A 21,885-nucleotide genomic window follows, 5' to 3' on the forward strand; every position below is an offset into this window, starting at 1 on the left:
TGTTGAATTAACTAATGGATGTGATGGAAAAACAGTTTTGGTTGGTTTATAAGTGGATCACACAAAAGAAGAATGTTTGAATTCATAAATGAGATATAAATGAATTATGAAATAAATGAACACATGAAGAAATTATCACTATAAAAAGACAGTTTATGCGTTTTCTATGGTGTGTTTTGAAATGGAAAGATGATAACTGACTATTAAGCAAGCAGCTTCAGGCAACAATGCGCAAAGGCCAAGGTGAAGCACTTGGATTCAAGAGTTCGTTTCCCAAGAGGCCATGCTGGTGGTGGTAGTAGTTGTAGACACTGGCAGTAGCATTAGCAAAAAAAGAAAGAAAATGAGACAGTCAGTCGCTTGAGGGAGACTCTGGAAGGAGTAGTAGAAAGAAGTACAGTTCAGTACACAAGAAGACTGCCAAACAAGAAACCATAATAATGGTTAGCAATGCTAAAGTCAAATAAAACTTAATGGTGGCGGGGACAGCCTAGTACAAGTTACAAACTGTAGTTGACTCGACAAATGAAGTGGACAAGCATAACCTTTAGTGCTGTAATGGCGATAAATCAATGCCAGTAATTAATTATGTTGGATTATGTTACTCTGGAAAAAATTGACTTGTAAATACTGAACACGGGTGGGCAAGCAGAAGAACATCCTCGTCCTGCCTTGAGTTAGTGTTGCTTTCACCACATCCACCCCAGCGAGTGTGTGATCAATTATTGGTGTAAATGAATTTAGTCATACCTCAATATAAATCACACAGCCCGGGGGAAGAGGGTTAGTGTTTGATGAATGGTTGTAACAGGATATTTGAGGGAAAGGTTTGACAAAGACACTACACATGGACACCACACAATCTTGGCAGATGACCATCATATTCATAAATCTGTTAAGGGAGAAAAAGGAATTGCATGCATGATGATGACTTGATGGTTATTGCTAAGTAGTACTATCTAGACTAGTAGACAGTACAGGGCAGCAATATTAATAATTATGATTAATATGCAATTGCCTTGCCTGTCTGCCCCCAGAGAGACTAAGAGACCCAAATGATATACATTTTATGTTCTGTTGTACCGGGCTTCGTTTTAAAGCTAGCAAAGAAAGTTAAAAAATAGCTGTGGAAATCAATTATAAGCAAGGAGCAAACATAATAAATAACAACAAACAGACGTAAAGATTGGAGAGAAAAAAATATTCAAATTAATTAAAAGAAGATGAATGATACTGAGTTACTGTATGCTATCCTGGTCAAATTGGGGAGTTGCATCTCGGCATTCCTCTTTGTCCTCCCTTCCATGGACGCACCGTGCGTCAATCTTTGGTGCCACTGCCTGCCTGGCTGATATGGACTGGTAAGGTAAGTGTGAGTTGTTTTCCCTAGTATAGCACAGGGTAAAGGCCGGCTTGGAAGTGTAGATGGAAAAGCAAAAGGGATATTGAAAAATCAAGGAGCAAAAAAACCCATAAATTACGGAGAATTGAGCAACATGAACACTTTCAGAGGTGGCATAACTAAATCATGTCTACTACTCTGTTTCCAGCAATAACCAACAACAACAACAAGACAGAGCAGGCCCACGGCGCTAGGCCTGGGCGAAAATTTCGTTCCGTTTGCGGAAATTGCGAAAATTTGACATTTTCGCGTTCCGCGGAGAGCGCGAAAATGTCAAAATTTCCGGTTTCCGCAGCTTGGCGATAATTTGTTTCTTGCTCGCGCTATAAAATAATACATTCTCGCGCGTGCGCGATCGCCTTACCTGAATCCCTGTGTTCGCCGACAAGTTTACTTGATCCGGTCGCGCTCTCAATGAGATGTTGTATTGTTTTGAGCCATTTGCGCTGTCTCGCGACAGTTCGCGCCCGCAGTGACGTCATGCGTCGCGCGATCACGTCTTTCTTCTCGCGATCATGCACCGCGAGACAACTCAAAACAAGATGGCCACGCCCGCGAGCAACCACATGGGTAAGTTGGCGACCCGCAACCATGCAGAAAATCTCGCGAACATACAGGAAAAAAACTTCCGCATCTTCGCGATATTTCCGCTTGTTTACGATAATTTTAAGCATTTTCGCGAAAATTTGCGGAAGTGGATTTCGCAAATTCCGCCCAACCCTACACGGCGCCCACCCAACTACCACTTAACTTAGATTTTGAGCAGACAGAGCACACATATACAGCAATATAGCATTTTCCAAATTAAGTAACTAAATCAATGTACCGCTGTCACTCATACCGCTACACTCGCCTCTACCAGTACCCAGACATGTAGGTCTGCTGTGGTTGTTGTTTACTTGTTTACTTTTTAGGCCACTTCACGAAACGCCCGAGTTATTCAATCAGTCAACTCCGATCTTACTGACTGACTGCCCTGAGTATAGTATGGTCATCATCATCATGGTGTCCAACTCTGTAGTGTACCGAGTGAGTCCAGAGTAGATACCATATTCAAAAATGCAATTAATAGTCCTGCAGTAGAAGTACAGTTTTGTTATTAAACAACAAGAAGGGAAACATTGACTTGAGTCACATTTTTCTGTGTAGATTTAATAATACTAGTACACTTCATGCACAACAACAACACAAACATCAATCACTCAGAATTAGCATCCAATGTGTGCCATCCATCATTACCTGTTGTTCTTAAGGGGCAGTCCCTCTCGGTTCGGAAAGGAGGATAGCTATAGTCATGTTCCTTGGAGGGACTCAAGGAGGCAGGCACACATTTCTTATACTATTCTCCATCCAATGTCTGGCTTGAGGGAAATGGACTTCGGGTGAGTCAGGATGGAGCACGAATCGGAGGAGTGGACTTACTTCTTTGATACATCTGCATAGTTGCAACTCTGATGCGGCAATAAAAAGAGTAAGATGGTGGTGATGGATTTGTTGGGATTCAAACCAGAAAGAAAGACACACACAAATAATAAAAGTAAATAAGGAAGAAATTAACAAATTGAAAGCCTAGTTGTCAGGGAAGTAGAGCTCGTCCTTAAACTCTGGTGGTTCACCCAAAAGTAGGTCATCTAACACACTACTTCCATGACCTAAGTCACCATCATCATCTTCCTGCTGTGCAACTTCAGGTATGGTGTAGTCCGATGGTATGAAGTGCTGATTCATTTTGATCATGGTTAACCTCTCCACATTTTGGGGTGAGAGACTGGTACAATGGCGCCAGCAGCACTGAAAACACGCTCAGAAGAAACACTTGCGACATGATAAGCCAGATATTTTATCACCAGCAGGCTGAGCACTGGCCAGTGGTGCCTTTTCCCATACCAATACAGCAATGGGTTTTGTCGATGTAGACCTCTGTTGGGTCATCCAGATAGGCCTGGACCATCCGCTCAATGCTCAGGGGTTGCTCCACTTTTTCTCTGCCTCTTTTGCCTTAGCTTCAGAACTGGACCTAATATCCCTTGCTGTAGAAACCATTCCTGTGCCAATTTTGGTGGGGCTGGTGCACCTGTTTTTGTTGTTGATGTTGTTCTTGGTGGTTTTGGCTGCTGTGAGCCCACCGCACTGCCCTCAGTCTCTGAAGTTGAACTTGACGCCTGCTGCCCTGCAGTACTTGTTGTTGCCTGTAGCAGCTGGCCTCTAATTGCCGGCTTTTCTTTTTCTAATTGCCTGGCTTCCACAGCTATCCAAGTTTTGTACTTGGCAACATCCACTTCTGAAAAGGGAATCAATGTGTTAGTGTTCAGTACTGCTTTGTACCATGGATCCAGAATTGTGGCAGAAATGTAATGGTTGGATGACAAAATTTCTTTTTGCACCCTTGTATTTTCAGATAAGCACAGGGATAAGCTCTCCACCAACTCACATGCTTCTTTTTTTCCTCCACACCTGCGTAAATTGCAGACACCCCCTTCAGCTGTTCCTGTAGCATGGCAGCAATGGGATAGCTTGGCCCATAGTACAGTTCTCCTTGATGACTTCACTTGTGAAGAGCTAAAAAAGAAGTAACATTTCTGTTAGGCATTTAACCAGGCCCCATGGGTCCATCTCAATGGCTATTCCTTTCACAGTAGCATCCCCTCTCTGCATGACATATTCATTATGTGGTCTGTACTGCCCACACAGACATTCAAGCATGTAAGTTGAGTTCCAACTTGTTGGTACCTCCTGGAGGAGTGATTTAACTGGCACTCAGTGTTCACGTTGAATGATCCTCAGCTGCTTCCGAGCTTTAAAACAATGACTGAAATGTGTGCAGGTGGTCAGTAAGTTGCTGACTCGGTCTTCTTTTTTCAGAAAGCCTTGAACAATAATGTTAATGCAGTGCACCAAACACAGGACCCTGAAATAGCCACCAATGGGCATGGCCCTAACTATATTACTGCCATTGTCCGTGGCAACATAACCAATGTTAAGACCTCTTGGGTGCAGCCATTCAAAGACCTTGCTGTTAAACTTTTTCAAAATGTTTTCAGCAGTATGAGATTTCTGCATGGCAAAAATGGCTACAGTTGCATGCTTACCAGTGTCAACACATGTAGATATCTTTTCTCTAACTCCCACAAAAAAGGTCCATTGTGCAGCGATGCACATTTAATCAGTGACATGGCAACTGGTTCACATGTGATAGTGTGAACAGCACTTTGCTGCAAAGCTTGTCCAAGCAATTCCAGCATGCCGTGATATAGTGCTGGAACAGTGACTCTGGCAAAATAGGATCGGCTGGGAATCTTCCATTTTGGGCAGATGGCAGTCATAAGTTCAAGAAAACCCACCGCTTCCACAAAAGAAAAAGGGAGGAGGTCCAGCACTAAGATTTTAGCAAGCTTCACATCGTACAAACATGCCGCTGGGTGGTTGCGTTCGTACTACCCTCTGACCTGAACATGCTGAGAATGAAGGGCTGGATTTTTTTCTTTTCTGGTGCCACTGATGCAGGTGACTTCTTGGTGCCAGATGTTGTTAGGCTCAACGCCGCACGTTTTTTTTTTATTTCGGTACTCTCATGCCTTAGTGTATCAGCCTGACTCTTACTCTTGTGCCAATGAGATGTTGTTGAGGCTGATGAGGATGTGGGCAGTACCACTTCACTGCTCGGGACAGGGCTACTTTGTGTTCCAGAGAAAATGTCTCCCTCTTGTTCACCTTCCACCATGACCGTATCTTCTACTTCCTCATCACCACCAACAGCAATGGGTGCAGTTTTTGGGCCTTTAAGGTGCGCCTCCCACTGGATCAAGTGGTGTTTTTTCAGATGGTTTGTTTGGCCTCCAGTACCATAGTTTGTACCAAGCTTACCCCGACTAACACCTTGTCCACAAATGGAGCATATAGCAACATTCTCCTTCTTACTGCTAACCAAAAAGAAGTGCCAAACTGGGAGGTGAGCTTTCTGGTGCTGCTGGAGGTGCCACTTGTAATGACAGATGAACTGGAAGGTGGGCGTGGTGGATTTTGCCTCTCTACAGTTGCAGAACATACTTCTACTGAGGTGGTTCTGCTGGATATAGGCCGCTGCCAGGCCTTTGCAAATGCAAATATGGAAGCTGGTGGTGGTGTTGGTGTTATCTGTGTTGGTGGTATCCATGCCACATCCCTCAGAGCAATTTGGGATGGTGTAATAGGTCAGTCTCCACCAGGGCAGGACTAATGTCCATGATGACTGGCTCGTCATCATTTATTCTCCTCTTTAGGCTAAGGCTTCTTTTCCCTAGCCTCCTCTTGTGGCATGTCTCTCTTACAGACTGAGGTGGTGGCATCCAATTGGCATAAAGATCATCAGAAGGGGGGCTTGCAAAAGAACTCGATGGACCAACCCTCCTTTTCCTTGCTGGGGATCTGGAAGACAATGGATCTTCTGAAAGAGTGGCTTGCTCTTCTTCCTCTGTGGAAAATTCTATCTCGTGAACTGCCCCTATTTCGAGAAGTTTTTGTTGCTGCTCGAGGGAGATTCTTCTCCAGAGTGCAAATTCAACGTGTTCGATGTCGGGCCCGAATGACGTGTCCGCGATCGCACACGCTTGCGAGAACGTGTGACCAGCTAGCAATTCTCGTGGCACTCGCAAACAGATGGGAAATCTCATCTGCGTTTGCAGGCATCCCTGTAATTCTCTCCCGTGTGCGCAAAAAAGCATTTTGAGATCGCAAACACAAAAAATCTCCGCTCCGCTGTAGAACATGGAGTTATTGGTAATTGTGTTTAACACGGAACGAGGAGTTGCCAAAATCCGCAAACTCCACGAGCGGAGCGTAATTTTCCACCCAGGCTTTATGGCCATTCACATACCCATACAGAGACTCTGACATCCTCTTACATACTCATAGATTGAATGTCACATCCTGTCACATACCCATCCAGGGACCCTTTATATCCATTTATTTACCCATAGGTAAACCCTTACACTCTCTCGGATAGCCATACATAGACTGTCACACCCTCTGACATACTCATACAGGCAGCGTGAGAACCATTTACATAATTACATGCCTAGGCCCACAGTCCTTATTTGAGAGCTGAATTACAAAGCACAGACCAATCTCAATGCTGTATTGCAGCGTTGTAATTGGCTCAATAGAGCCTGGCTGCTTCCTGTTCGGCCGACAGAGGAGAGACAATGTGGGACAGAGTGACAAGAAGATGAGGGTATTTTTCTTTTTTTACATTCCCTTACTCCCTCTCCCCTGCCCTGCCATCCCAGATTCGTGCCAGCCATCACTGCCTTATATCTATTAGCATATTCATATAAAGACTCTCACACCTTCTAACATATCCATACATAGACCTATAGAGCCTCTCACATAGCCATATACACAGTGTCACAACCATTCACATAGTCATACAGTGACCCTCACTCATTTTGACATACTCATGTAGAGACGCTTATATCGATACACATACCCATGCACAGACTCTTGAACCTTCTCACATACCCATCCATAGACTGTCAGACTCTCTTGCATACATACACAGTGTCACACTCATTCATATACCTATACAGATACTCTTACACCCTCTCTTAATATGTCATATTTTTTGAGTAAATTAGTTACTTAGTGAATTAATCATTAGAGGATTTAATATTGACCTTAATGTTTTACTAAGCAGTTTCTGAAAGAAATATGTCAAAAAAAGAAGAATGCAAGTACAATCTTATCTAAAAAATGGAATTTGCACATCAAGTGGAAAAAAGCAGGAAATGTTCCAAGAAATCAAAGAGCTTGTCATGGAGACAGAAACTATTTAGGGAGTTAAGAACTAAAATCTTTCTCACTAGGGTAATATAACATTTGCTGAAAAGGATGAAGAAATATTACAGGAGTAGTGATGCATTTAAGAAAATGCAACATATTGAGAGTATTGTTGAGAAATTATTTGCTTTGAAGAGTAAAGTATATTAATATTGCACTCTAGGACACTAGACAAAACAGTGTTGTTTATGAAGAAAAGAAATGTTAGAAAAAGACTTATTATTAGAACTACATTTTACAAAATGTTTGAAGGTGAATGGAAACATGTCTAATACAGAACCTTATTTCAATAGGGAAAGTTATTTCGAAGAGAATACACTAGTGCATGCTGTTGATTTAACTGGTTATTGTTATGAAATAAATTATGGTACTACTGTTGCAGAAGAGGAGATGATTGCTAGGAATGTAGAGGAAGTGATAGCTGAAGAGGTGCAAGAGAAGTTTAGACAGGCCCTGGTATACAAATGGAATTGTAGTAGTGTTTGCAGTATTTGTCAGGAATCAATTGATTTATTACAAAATTTCATACGTGACTTTCCAATTAGAGGTCTGAAAAAGATAATTATATTTTGAAAGGATTAGATCCATGCAAAGTTAGGAAATATAGTACTTTACAGTGACATTCACTGGCATATCTTTTAAGGAAAGTTTGTAGAAGCATGTTTCATCATTCCAGGATGTTAGCTGTTCACCACTCCAATGATGAACTTCGGTTAACAACTTTACCATGTAAAAACTCCTGCTTTATGTTTAGGAGAGATGAATAGAACTTTATTATATGGGACATTAGCAGAGGTAGAGTAAGTTTGCAAAGATATTCCTTTTCAGTTGTTCGGTCTAAAAGAGTTTAGGAAAAAGAAGAGTTGCTTGTTGGAGGTGTAGAAGAACAAGATATAGAAATTACAGATGAAAACATTGCTCAAGCCATTGCAAAGTTTATCAAAGTTTCCTCAGAAAAAACAAACTATGTTTGTATTTTTTATCAATGCACTCACTACGAAATGCAAACTCAGAATGTAGCTCTATATTTTAAAAGTGAAATAGATAAGTGCACACATTTGGTGTATATTTATTTGTTGAGGAAACATTGGATTTGTCCACACAGCAGATTATCTGTCAGTACTGTTATGATACATTTGAGAACAATGAAATGCCAGATAGAGGTAGAATTGGTATTTATTCCATAAGAGCTTAAAGAATTAAATATGTATGAATACATTATTGCACAACTCATACAACCTTTTCCAGAAATAGTTCATATGAAGCCAAATACAGGGAAATTTCCTCCAACTGAGCTTCAGAGAGGATTCAAAGGAAGAGTTGTGTATTCACCTTTGAATTTTAAAAAGATTGTTGGAACTGAAGGGAAGAGAAAAATCTAGCAAGACTTAGTATAAGTTTATAAAAATAAAAAAGAAAACATTATACCTTGTTCAAAATAATATTTTCTATAGAAATGCTGCTGTTGCTGAGAATCAAATTTGCATTGAGTACCGTACCTTACCATCATGTGGACAGATTGAAAAAGTAGATAGATCTAGATTTGAAGAAATTTTATGAACACTATAGCATCCACCCTCTGCATTCTAATGTGGTAATTGGTGATGCTCTTGAATTATTACAAATGAAGCGAGCAAAAGTGAGTCCCTTAAGTGTCTGGGAAAAAATCTTAGAGGTTTTTGTTTCCAGCAACTGTTACCCGCTGGAGTAGGTGGGTGCTATGATGACCGCCCAGTACAGATACCTGCGGCTGAATACCACTACACACAATTATACTATTTCATCTTCTGTTTGAGAGTGACTTGTCTGGACTTTCCTATGCTGTGAATCATATATTGAAGACAAGAGTAAATCTTTAAGATTTTGTTGATAAAGATGAAAACTTGAAATATAACTTAATGGATTTGATGGCATACTAACAGTGTACAAATCAATATTGGTATCATCATCATGAAGAACTCAAATGCATGTTGAGGAACCTAGAAGCACCTACTTGGTTTCTTACAATTGGTTGAGCTGAGTATGTATGTTTTTGATGATCGGCTTGAGTTTTTGAGAGAGGCAAATACAAATATTGAGGACGTTAATGTAAAGATTGAAAGAGAACTTTGCTCTTTGCTCTTTGGGTCCTGCTAATATTTGAAGATATTTAACCATAGATTTTATTCCATGCTGTCTTTTATGTGCAACAAAAGTAGTTTTCCTCTTGGAGACTTAACTGATTATTTTGGGTGTAAAGAGTATCAAGCAAGAGGTGCTCCTCATATTCACAGGCTGTTAAACAATGCTCCAAAATTTGAAACACACAGTGATGAGTGTGTGTTCTCTTTCATGTGCACCACCCTGAAACACACTACTGATAAAGGTCTGAGACAACAAGTGTCCTGCTTTCAAACACATAGATAAGGGAAATACTGCTGTCCAAATTACAAGATCTAAAGAAAAATAATACACAAAATGTTGTTTTGGATCACCATGTCCGTTATTTCACAAGGAATAGTCAACAGCTTTTTGTCTGCAGTGAGACATACAGTAACATGGAAGTCACTGAAAAACAGATACAATCTGAGAAGAATAGAGGCTTTGAAATACTTTATTGATTACAATGCAGTCATTCTGAAAATGTGGAATACAAATATAGACATACAATGTATTGCAGACAACTCTATTGCTGTTGCTCGATATGTCAATTCATACATTACAAAAGACTGAGATTACTGCAGAAAAGAGGTGAACAAAAAGTTGTACAGCTTCAGTTTAAGAATATTGTCAGATAGGGAGTCTCGTACTTATAAATCCTCTGACAGGTTGAGCTTGGCAACTTTATATTCTAAGTTAAGGGGAATCGTTTGTGTATGATTAGTGAGGATTTAGCACTGCCCATAAAGCACACATATGTATGTTGTATCTGTATAGCACAAACCTAGCTGAAATTGACAGGAGCAGGGAACAGGATCCAAGTCAAAGATTATGTGTTGTTGGAGGGCTAGCCAGTTTCTATGAATTAAAGAGGACTGTCAATGCATTGTACTATAGTAAACGTTGAAGAGTTGACTCTCTAACCTTTCCCCAAACTCGTTCAGGGTTGAGACAATCGTGGTAGATGTGGATGTCATTTCACATTTTTTATGCATAGATGGAGAAAGATTGTTCTTTCTTTCCAGTTTCCTGTATCCGTTAACTGGCTGCAGATGTTCTAAAACCAACAGAGGCTGGGAGCTTGTCAGCCAGATATGTCAGTGTACAGGTCCTGAAAGTGTTGAGGAAATGTAGATGGTTTTTACGATGTGTGGTCCATCCAAGGGAGTCAGAATCATTTATTCAGAGTGGTCATGTTTCTGTAGACCCTTAATGAGGCATGTGGGATGCCCATAATTTGATTTCATTATTTGTACAGAGTTGATTTATTGAAAGAATGGTTTTACTTTCTTTAGTGTAGATAGTTTGTAGCATGCCCTCTTGATTTTCTTGCTGATGTGAGTCTTGAAGATCGGGTCTATATGTAGGGTGAATCCAAGTGACTTAGCATTAGGTAAAATTTCAGGTTCATAATATTGAGCAAGGTTTTCGCTTGTTGTTGGGATTCTATTTTTGTGGAACTGACCTTTAGGTTGGTGCTTGGCAACCAAGTCTAGATGAAATGCCGGCAAAGATTGAGAACTGGATGTCTGGAGCAGCAGAGACTTTCACATTTCATTCAGCATATAAGAGAATTTAAATGCATCCATTGACAAGTAGTCTCCCAAAGAGATCCATGTAGGTGGTTGAAGAGAACAGGAGATAAGATTGAACTTTGAGGGGGTGCAGGTGATAGGGATCTTCTGGAAACTAAAGATGCTATGTAAACAAGTGGTACAATTTAGGTATGGCAACTTAGTATGGTCTATAGGCCAGATTTCTTATAGGTGTTCAACAACAATGTGTACACATGCTTTAAAGTGGTTACAGAAGTGGGCATACTGATTTCCACTACTGTCATTCCTGAATATTTAATTGTCAAGTGGAAAAACATGAGTTAACATTAATAAAAGATTGACACTTTGGTACTAAGGAAATAGTCCATGCTAGGTCTTTTATAATAATCTTTAGAAAGATATCAAGACCTGAAGGGCCTGATTTAGAGATTAGAGGGTGGAATCCTCCTTCATAAACATGGCAGATGTCTTGTATCAAAATGTCCCAAGATGAAATGCAAATTGGATGCAATCAGTAAAAGTATGAAAGGTATCTACCACCTACAGTTCCCTGCATTTATGTGTCCTGATCGTGGATCTTGAGATTGAGGATACCACCCCTTTACAGGGGGTAAGTACCAGTTGTACCTTTTACTGATCTCATCTGATTTGCATATCACCGTGGACCATTGCCTGACTATACGCTCATTGTTATTGACTGGTAACCATAGAGAGGATTAAGGATTTTACACAACACATTTTGTGGATGAGTAGACTGCATTCAGGTAGCCTTTGTTGCTATAAGTCAGTAGCCCTTAGGAAGTCTTAGTCAATGATGAAACACATGTTGGCTGTGCTGGTTGCGCTTGGATAATTGTATCTTGAGGCTGTATCTTGATGTATTTTGCACTGTATTAGATACATGTCCAATGTGTGCTGTATGTTGCTTTAATACATATGCGATGTTCATATTTATATTGAACTTCACTCTGTGGTAGCACACTGAACATTTTTCTTATTACGGACCACACTTGGTAGGAGGTCTCAGTGCTGGTTGTATCTTTCGCTTACTACTATTTTTGTAATGGGTAACACTTCAGTAATCTGTTTATATTAACCAGTCCCGGAAACCTTGGGACAAGTGTCATGGTCAGTCCCCAGTTGTCCATGGACTACAGGTTAAGAACCACTGGATACATTTTATAATGTTCTTCACACATGTTATTGGTCAAATGAGTTAATGTCTAAGGCTGTGTATGAACTTTAAAACTAATTTCATTCAATACTAGAAAAGGTGATCAATTGAACTATTAAACTTTCTCTATTTGCTTGAGATTCAGATTTCTTCCTGTGATCCACCAAAGCAGCAGAATTTCATGATGATGAAAACTCAGTTCTTCTTTCTCCTCCTCGTCCTTGGTGAGTACACATAAATTCTAAAACATATAATGAGGTGTTGGAGCCAGCAGCATACTTTTTAAGATAAGGGGTTTTCAAGTGCTAAGAAAAAGATGAGGATATTATGGAGGATACAAATGAGCTCTGTTTGTATTTAATCTGTCTTTTGTACAACTGTTTGATAGCAATTATTGGTATATGAAGGAGGGGATATGAAAAGACCCCCGGATATATGTTACACTAATTGCTAATAAGTGCAGTAGATGTGCACATCTGCTTTTACCATCACGAGGCCCTTTGGTATTACAGAAAAGGCCACAGAACTCCAGGAGTGTACTGATGAGTGGCTCAGGAAGTCCATTATTCATACCTGGTGTCAAATTTTGAGGTGGATGGATTCCCTATGTGTGTGGTCTTTAAAGTTCTTCCCTTCCTCTGTCAATGCTTCAAAAAGTCTGAGGTGACAAGAGGCTAGTCTCAGGTTCCTTTGTGTGCTGGAGGTGAATCTTTTGAAATGTAAATGGCGCAGGGCCGAGCACCGCCTCTAGCCATCCTGGCAAGGCGGCCATGGGGCTGAAAAAACAAAAGAGCTGAGATATCTTTTTCTATAATTTATCTTCTTCTCTTTTTATTAGATTCTTCCTTTTTTCATTGAATCTCCTTTGTTGGGAAATTGTGTAAAGGGTTATGGAATATTAAATATGTCCGGAATGAGCATGAATGACTTTAAGCAGTCTATCAACTTATATACATGAATGAAACACATGAGGCTGTAGACATGTAGAAATATGAAATTATTGCCAATTCGGGCACAATATTGTGGAGGGAGAGCTAGTAGAGTGCAGAATTTGTATCAGAAATGTTCATGATTAGTTCTTAAACACACCATGTCACGTGGGTCAGAGTGCGTTAAGCAATGGCACAGATTGGGACACTCAATATTATAGCTGCAACGGAATAAAATGATTACTGTGTGTAGTATTGCACACTTGATTATAATGCTATGCCTTTTGTTAGTTTCAATACACATGCACACATTATAAATGGTAGTGTTTAGCAGACAATGGTGATATGTGTAGCTGTGTAGAAAACATTTGTATATAGTATATTCTTCACTTTGGCATAATATTGTGATTAATGTAAGGATCAGCACATATGCATATACAAGAAAAGAAAGTATTTGCCGTGCAATGAGAATATGTAAAACTGTGGAGATGGTACTTTTTAATATAGGTATGATCATGAGGTCTGACAATAAGAATGTCCACAATAAGTATTGCAACAAAACCAATATAGGGGTAACAATGACAGGTCTTGTTATGCATCATGTTATGTATTACGCATTACATGGTCCATATGGATGACAGCCAATGGGGAGCTAAATATGCTGCTCTAGCATTCACTGCTTGCCTAATAGGCTATAATTGACAGTAATTTTAGCAATCATATTGCTTGGTAGTTTGAAAATGGGTATTTGTAGTATCAGCGACACACTATTGAATCCTAGCTGGTTGCATGATGGTGAACTTAGCAAACAAAAGATTGCTTTGACTCTGCTGAATCAGAATACTTCAGGATGTTTGAACCCTTTTGCTGCCAGGCCTCACCCCTATGCCAAGCCTTTTTTGGGCTATTTAGGGTAGTTTGGTCTTAGGTCCCGATAATTGTTTGTCCACATAAGGTATTCACACCAAATCTGCGTCTTCTTTTCCAACATCCTGGTGATTCTAAAGGTTTCCAAGGTTTGTGGAATCCCTGGAGGAGGGAAATTAGCAAAAATACAGCTAAATTAGTTTTTGGGGGGATACATGGGAAATAGTGCTACAGAAGAAAGTGTCTGTTTGTAACAGGCTGACTTTTATCAGAAAAGCATATTTGTCAACAAACTTTCAGATTTTTACAGGGAAATAGCCCATTTTTTCGATTATTCATGCTTTCAGCCTTCTTCCAGCTCCTAAAATGCTAGCTAAAAAAATTAAAGTTTTCCTCACATTTCTGATGTGATTTTTTAGCTAAATGTAAGTTTTGCAGTTGATTCTTCAAAGGAAAACTTTAGAAGACCCAGTAGAGCCACACACCCTTGAGTTCCCTAGGTGTCTAGTTATTAGCTACTTATCGTTATGATCACTTTTCTATTGATTTTTTTTTTGTTGTGTTGCTACTTTTGCACAAATTCAAGAATTTCTACAAAACTTTCCAAAAAGGTGATAAGTTTTAACAAGTGTGTGCAAGGCAAGTGCCCATCCAGCAGGATCCGAGAAAAAAGGGGGACCCTAAATGCAAAATTCCCAAGTATTTTCCATTGACTTCTTTAGGATAGGTTACAGCAAAAACTGCTGAATGTAATTTCACCTAATTTGGCAGTAAGGTAGATCTTGATCTGCAGAATTAGTGTAACTCTATTACATAGTTTTAGAGAAAATAAAAGTGAAAGCAATATGGAAAATTTAACTGTTGAACTTGTGGGAGAGTCAATTAAAGAAATAGAGCTTTCTGATTGTCCCAGGGGGCTTTATTTGCCTTGGGCCATACTGCAGGAGAGGGACCCCCCCCCCGAGGCAAAAAGAAAAACGACCAAAAACGCAATGAGTCTGCAATTAAACAAAATGGCGGCCAGGCCGTATTTAGTTAGTATACACCCAGGACAGTCTACCACTGGTGCTATGTTTAGACAAGAAACCGAGTGGGCTGTGGTGCCCTACACTGGTCCATTAAATGCCTTGGGGAATCCACACCCAAGGCCTACATGGATTTTTGTTGGAAGAGGGAGCCTTGCAGCCCCCTTAGATGAGCCTCTACAGGGTCAGGTCCAACAGTGCAATGGAGGGGGACTCTCTTGGGCTAATTCCTTTAAGTGAGAGGCCCCCCCTCCTTGAGCCACCCGGGGCCATTGTGTTTTCCCTGCCTGCACCAATGTGGGCAGTGAAACTAATATTGGTTCTTGTTCGGTAGGAACATTTTTAACTCACTTGCCAAGCAGTAGCAAACATGAAGAGTGCTCCCAACTGGAGGGAGCTTAAAAATGCTCCCACTAACTGGGAGCTGTCTTCAGATTTGTTTCTTTGCCTGCAGTAATGTTAGCAGAGAAACAGATCTAATTATTGTTCCCGCCTGGAGGGAGCAGCATTATCACCTGCTCCCATGGTGTGGGAGCCATGCCAGCTCCTGAAATATGTGGGTGGGCACCAACATTTAATTTACCTGGCCAAGGGGATTGGGTCCCCAGGGTTGAAATCAGGCCGAGGAGGGCTGCATGCCCCACCTTTGAATTGGTGGTGGGCCTCAGGTTTGGGGTCACAGGAACTGAAATCGGCCCAGTAGGTCACCCGCTTGCTCCTCCCTGTTCAAATAGTGTTGGGCCCTGGGGAGTGGGGCCCCCAGGCTGAAATTGACTGGGGGGGCTGAATGCCCCCTTCCCCTAACAATACTGCAGGACCCCGGCAGTTGGGGTCCCCTCAGGCTACAATTATCTGGGGAGGGTAGTCCCACACACCCTGTCATTTTTATTCAAAAGGGTGATCCTGGAGGATGGGGACCCAGAGCATATTAGGCCCCTCCCCTATATTTAAATAAATAGCTCTGGCGATGTGGTCCCAGGGGCTGATAACAGCTCGGGCAGGGGGGAAAGTGCACCTCTCCCCTTTCATTAAAAAACAACACCAATGTGGGATGGGCGCTACTAACTATTACTGGTGATTATCTGTGTATTTATTTGTTCCAAATATTAATGTTACCAGCTACGAATTCACCTAACGATAATGTTACTTTTGTCATTTTTCAGTGAATTTCTAAAAAATGCAAAAACAGAGCCTGTTTTTATAGCTAACTATAATGTTACTTTAACCTCTAGTTTTATAGATAGATAGATAGATAGATAGATAGATAGATAGATAGATAGATAGATAGATAGATAGATAGATAGATAGATAGATAGATAGATAGATAGATAGATAGATAGATAGATAGATAGATAGATAGATAGATAGATAGATAGATAGATAGATAGATAGATAGATAGATAGATAGATAGATAGATAGATAGATAGATAGATAGATAGATAGATAGATAGATAGATAGATAGTAGGTTACATTCAAATTGAATTAAGTATTGTACTATAGGTAATTTTATGCCTCTATACATACATATAATATAATCGAATTCATTACTGCTGATATCGTCCTCATTTCAGGACAAAGTGGAAAACATGCATACATATCCCTATAATATTTTCTATAACAATATTTTACATATGACATTTTCCTTGCTGTAGCATGATGGGCTGTGCTGTCTCTGTGCAGAGCCTAGTTGTTTTATGTATGTGCCATCTTTATTGAATTAATTTAGCCTGTAGTAATTCAGGTTAGTGCATTATTTTAGACAGGACTGCTCAGAAAGAAAAATCCTGTTCACTGTACTGTCTGAATACCACAACTTGCTTTACCCACTGCAGGTTCATTAAAACAATGGGTCAATCTGTGGGGAAACTCATACCACACTCGCACCCTTCATAAAATATACCTTGAGTGCATGAAATAATTGGTGTAAATTTCATGTTGTATTGCTCTCATAATCTCAATATCATGTTAACGCATTCCATGTACAGCCTCACTGACTTGCCATTGATGAACTGACAGGATTTCTTGTGCTTTCTATTCACAGATTTTTCCTTGATGTGGGTGAACGGAGGTAAGAATATTATAAGTTTGTAATTTAGCATCTCTAAAATTAAAAGTTGGAGAATATAGATATGCCAATTTGTGCTTGATGGTTATTTTGGTGATTTTCCTAATTTCTCTTTGTTGGGCCCCCCTCCTGCAAATTGTAGTTCCACACTTGGAATTAGTTCACAGTAAAGCCAGTTTTGTTTATAGGTTTTTTAAATTAGAAAAATGGGTTCATAATGTAGAGCCAAAATAAGTTATGATGGACTTTATAATAAGAATCATACATGCCTACAGAGATCCAGCAAATAGGAGGATATAAAGTAAATGTACTGGTAAAGATAGTACTACAACTGCACAGTATTACAAATTACAGTACAAAGATACCACCCTCACTCATTTTCATGACAAATATCAAGATCAGACACATCTTGAGTCTGTAGGTCACCGTAGTAATTGGCTTTTACACATCTTTCCTGTTATCTTTTCATTGGTGCAATCTGTGACTGTTTTAGTGATGTAGGAATAAAGGGATCTCTACATTTGTTTTATAACAAAGCATGTAATATCAAATAGTCTTTGGTCTGCATACATCATTTCACACTACGGTCAGTTACATGCATTATTTTGTTGAGAAAACATTATTTAATATGGAGGGATAATACATACTATAGGCATATTGTGGGCTAAAAACAGTAGTGGTACTGCATACCATAAAACGAATTGTCAAAATCAGTAGGGATGACTAGCATTTTTAGGTACAACCAGGCCTACTGGTTTGCGTAAGATTATGTGGCAGATATTATTTGAACAGTACAGTATGGTTAGGTCAATAATTACATGCTATTAGAAATAGAACTATTTTTTAGCAACTGCTTCCCTTACTAAGCATAATCCTGTTATGTCACAAATGCAGTTCTTAAGAGAATCACTGATATCAAAAGAATAGGCAAGAGTGTGTGCTAGGGTCAAGCAGTACCAAATGAACACACCACAATAACATTTACATACCAACGTGATAAACAAAAAGACAAGAATTTTTTGACTAGATATGTATTTTTTCATTTTTAGGGAAAGAAGCAAAAGAAAGCTCAAAGTGTCAATTGAAAGTAACATTTTATTTCCGAATATGACCTAGGCATGCGTTTTGGTCAAAATTAATTTGGGGATAGATAAAAGAAACACTCATAAGATATATAATATTATTTATTTTAAATTTACGATTGAAAATAGAATGCAATTCAATATTATAATGGGAAAACTATTTATGTGTTTTACCAATAACACTTAAAAACACTATTCATAAATGTCACATTTCCCAAAATTGATCCACCTTCCCAGATCACAAATACACATACAGCAAAAGAAACATAGACATAGAAGATCAGTAATGAGCCTTTAGTAAGTGAGTTTGATACATCTAATGTTGTTAATATATTCCCTTTAGAAAGTGCTTGATGTACATCTGGACAGCTGCCTGTCCTGACATAGGGCAGGCCCTCTATGCAAGCAAGATCTACATTAGTTAAAAAAACATACCAATAGGGGCCCTGTGCATCAGATTTGTATGCTTTCATTTTTCAATTCAATACAAACAACATAAAGACACTTGTGGGGTTAGTTGAATTATTAACAAAATGAATGAAACCATCTCTGAGTGCAATAACATAATTCAATCTGGTATCTGAAAAACATTACAGGAATAGTAGCCAGAAATCGCAAATGAAATATACCCTTGAAGAAACACAACCACCTAATGTACCTAATAGATCCAATATAGGCCAACATGTAAATAAAGAGGGATCTAGTATTAGGTATATGTCTATTAGACATATGCCATGTCCAGTTAGAATAAATCAAAGTCAAACTACTCTGAAAAATCCATCTTAAAATTAAGTCTGGGTGGTGAACTCCGGATTTTTCTCAATTTAGTAGTCCTAAATTTAGGACTCCTAACTTTAGGACTCCTAAATGGCTTCTGTGAATACCGAAAGCCTTAAAAATAGGTTTTTTCTCAGTTTAGTAGTTGTAAATTTAGGAGTCCTAACCTTAGGACTCCTAAACTGAGAAAAATCCTAATTTTAAGACTTTCGGTATTCACACGAGACATTTAGGAGTCCTAAACTTAGGACTACTAAATTGAGAAAAGTCCTAATTTTAAGACTTTCGGTATTCACAGAAGGCATTTAGGAGTCCTAAAGTTAGGAGTCCTAACTATACTACTACTAAACTGAGAAAAATCCTAATTTTAAGACTTTCGGTATTCACAGAAGGCATTTAGGAGTCCTAAAGTTAGGAGTCCTAACTATACTAGTCCTAAACTGAGAAAAATCCTAATTTTAAGACTTTCGGTATTCACAGAAGGCATTTAGGAGTCCTAAACTTAGGAGTCCTAACTTCTGTGAATACCGAAATGAGTAAGTGCCTTCTGTGAATACCAAAATGAGTAAGTGCCTTCTGTGAATACCAAAATGGTAGTAAGTTTAGGATTTTGTCTTAAGTTAGTTCTGTGAATCGGGCCCCTGGATATTTAGAGAGTGGTACATTCTTAATAAAATTGATCTATTCTGATTCTGATAGAGGACAAATGATTCTTATATGTGGCCCATCCATACATCCAATTTTATTTGGGAAAAATTGTAATAGAATAGAAAGCCTCTTTTTTGGTTCCTAATTCAGCTGAGGGATGCGGATAACAAACATGAACAATGTATTCATCAAACATTGTATCTAAAATGCCCCTAGGTTGCCTACCGGACAGCATGCGCTCCCTTGAGCTTTGTGCAGAATAACATGACCCCCCTCCCGTTCTGGTCAGTCTTGGACTTGGGAATTGATAAGGATACTGACCCTCCCTGCAGGTGCACATCTGTAAATTGCATCCCACCCTGCCAATCATGCTTGTTCCGCTCCACCAGTTCCCTCCCTGAAGGCACCATGGAAGGCGAGGAAAAAAGCAGATCTGAAGAGCTGGACCTCCCCCATGGGTCTACCTACTGTTTTTACTGCCTCCATGAGGGCTGAAAATACCTACATGGCAATGGGTGCCGGATCTCGGCTGGGGACATTGCAGGCGTTGCCACCTTTTCATTGCGCTCTGTACTACTAAAGGGCCCATGGGATCCCTATGGCCTTTCATCTTTTCAAAGAAGGCTACTGCCACCATGTGGCCACCGAACGCCCCAATCCCTCAATTCCTTCACAAATTATAGTACAGACGTTGGCTCATGCCATGCCCCCTCCCTGTATCTCCTAGAAAATTGCAGTAAGTGTTAAAAGCCCCCTCATAGGCCCGCCTAGTCCTGGGTGCTAGGCTAGCTGCCACGATGTCCGATAGGTTGGGGCACCAAGTTGCCACAGAGGCTCTGGACAAGGCATTGGACTGACCGCTGCTCCTGGGTGGTAGGACCTGAAAACCTGAATCTTGAAATGAGACAATGTATCAAATGCATGATTGAATACTCCTGGGTAATGCCTAGCCTTAAACATCACATTTAGGGCCAGATGTACAAGCGTGGAAATAGTTATTTGCGACTCACAATTTGAGAGGCGCTATTTCTGATGTACAACAGTGTATTTCACACTCTTAGTGCTTCCCAATGGGGTGGCAAATTGAGAGGCTCATGAATATTAATGAGCCTCTCACAATTTGCGATCCCATTAGGGATGGCAGGCCCTCCCAGGTATAGTGGCCTGCTGCGCTCAGCAGAACACCATTTCTGGGACTGCTTTTAAATAAAGGAAAAGGGGATGCACTTAAAAAAATTTAATTGAAATGTTTTCATTTATTTTTTTTCCCTGGGACCACTGCCTGTCCTTAAAAAATATTTAGCCCTGCATTTGCAAAGGAAAAGGGGTCCTCCTAAATGTAACTTGGGGTCTAACTACTTTGGGCCCTTTGGTCGCTGCCCAAACCCTTACCTCCCTTCCAGAACAAGTGACAGTCCAAAAAACCTTGTTGACCGCAAGCACCCCCACAGCCAGAGCCACTCCTACAAGTCCAATCAAGTGGGGCAGGTGAGTATGCACTCTAACTTGCTTGGCTCCCAGCTTTGGTGCAGTGCAGGTCAACCAGGGAGGAAAGGGAGAGTGCCCAAAGCTGTTGGTGACTATTGCTGCTCCTCACGCTGGAATCCAGCAAAGAAAACCTTAAGAAATACCCTGTATGGGAAGAGAAACAAAAGGTGCTACTATGGTGACCTCCGGCGCATGGACGGAGGGGTGCAGATCTTCTCCAAGGCAGAGCGGTAAGTAAAAGACCTTGCTGCCGCTCTGCGCTCCTTTTTAATGGGGCTTTTGCCCAAAATCGGGTTGGAACAGGTCCCGGCAGGATCCGGGACCTGATCTTCCTACTTTGCCCCTGAAGTGCTTCTTACATTTCAGGGGCATTCTCCCACTCGTCTAAGGACTTCCCGTGGGGCGGGTGCCGGACGTGCCTTCAGCCTTGGCTGATTCCGCCCCCCACAGGAGACGCGTCCCGGGGACCTGCACAACTGCCATATGTGCGGTGTGCCGGAGTTCCCGGTGGCGCCTGTTGTTACTCCTCCTCTGCTGGAGTACTAGAATGTGCATCCATCTCACCATAGTTTACAGTTTATGATTTTAATGTTATATGAGTGAGCTTTCATACTAAGGACCTCATTATGATGTTGGTCAGATCGCAACCAACAGGCCATCGGTTGCAGTCCTACTGACATCTAGTGCCGCAGTCCGACCACCTCATTAAGATTTGTGGCATTTGGAGGCAGTAGGCGGAGGGACCAACAAATGCTTCTGACGGGCTCAAGAAGCCTGTCCAACCATTGGTCAAAATGTAATACCCTACAATAGGGTTTATGATGTCCCTTACACACAGCTTTTCAATGCGGTACATACGCCATTGAAGGCTGTCAGAATCAGAATGTGGAGGCCCCTAGAAGGGCCCCTGTCCCTCT

The 21,885-nt window shown here is 40.5% G+C and overlaps 1 protein-coding gene across 1 annotated transcript in view; it reads left to right on the forward strand.

Annotated features, from left to right (window-relative positions):
- The window catches only part of LOC146809199 (uncharacterized), a 67,926-nt gene that overhangs the window by 29,289 nt on the left and 16,752 nt on the right, over positions 1–21,885 (forward strand). The window contains exons 4-5 of the mRNA XM_085614842.1: positions 12,231–12,309; positions 16,950–16,976. Of these exons, the coding sequence (XP_085470968.1) occupies positions 12,231–12,309; positions 16,950–16,976 (106 nt within the window). The remainder of the gene's footprint in view (positions 1–12,230; positions 12,310–16,949; positions 16,977–21,885) is intronic.

This window comes from Triturus cristatus, chromosome 7, assembly GCF_964204655.1.
Source record: "Triturus cristatus chromosome 7, aTriCri1.1, whole genome shotgun sequence".
Classification (NCBI taxonomy): Eukaryota; Metazoa; Chordata; class Amphibia; order Caudata; family Salamandridae; genus Triturus; species Triturus cristatus.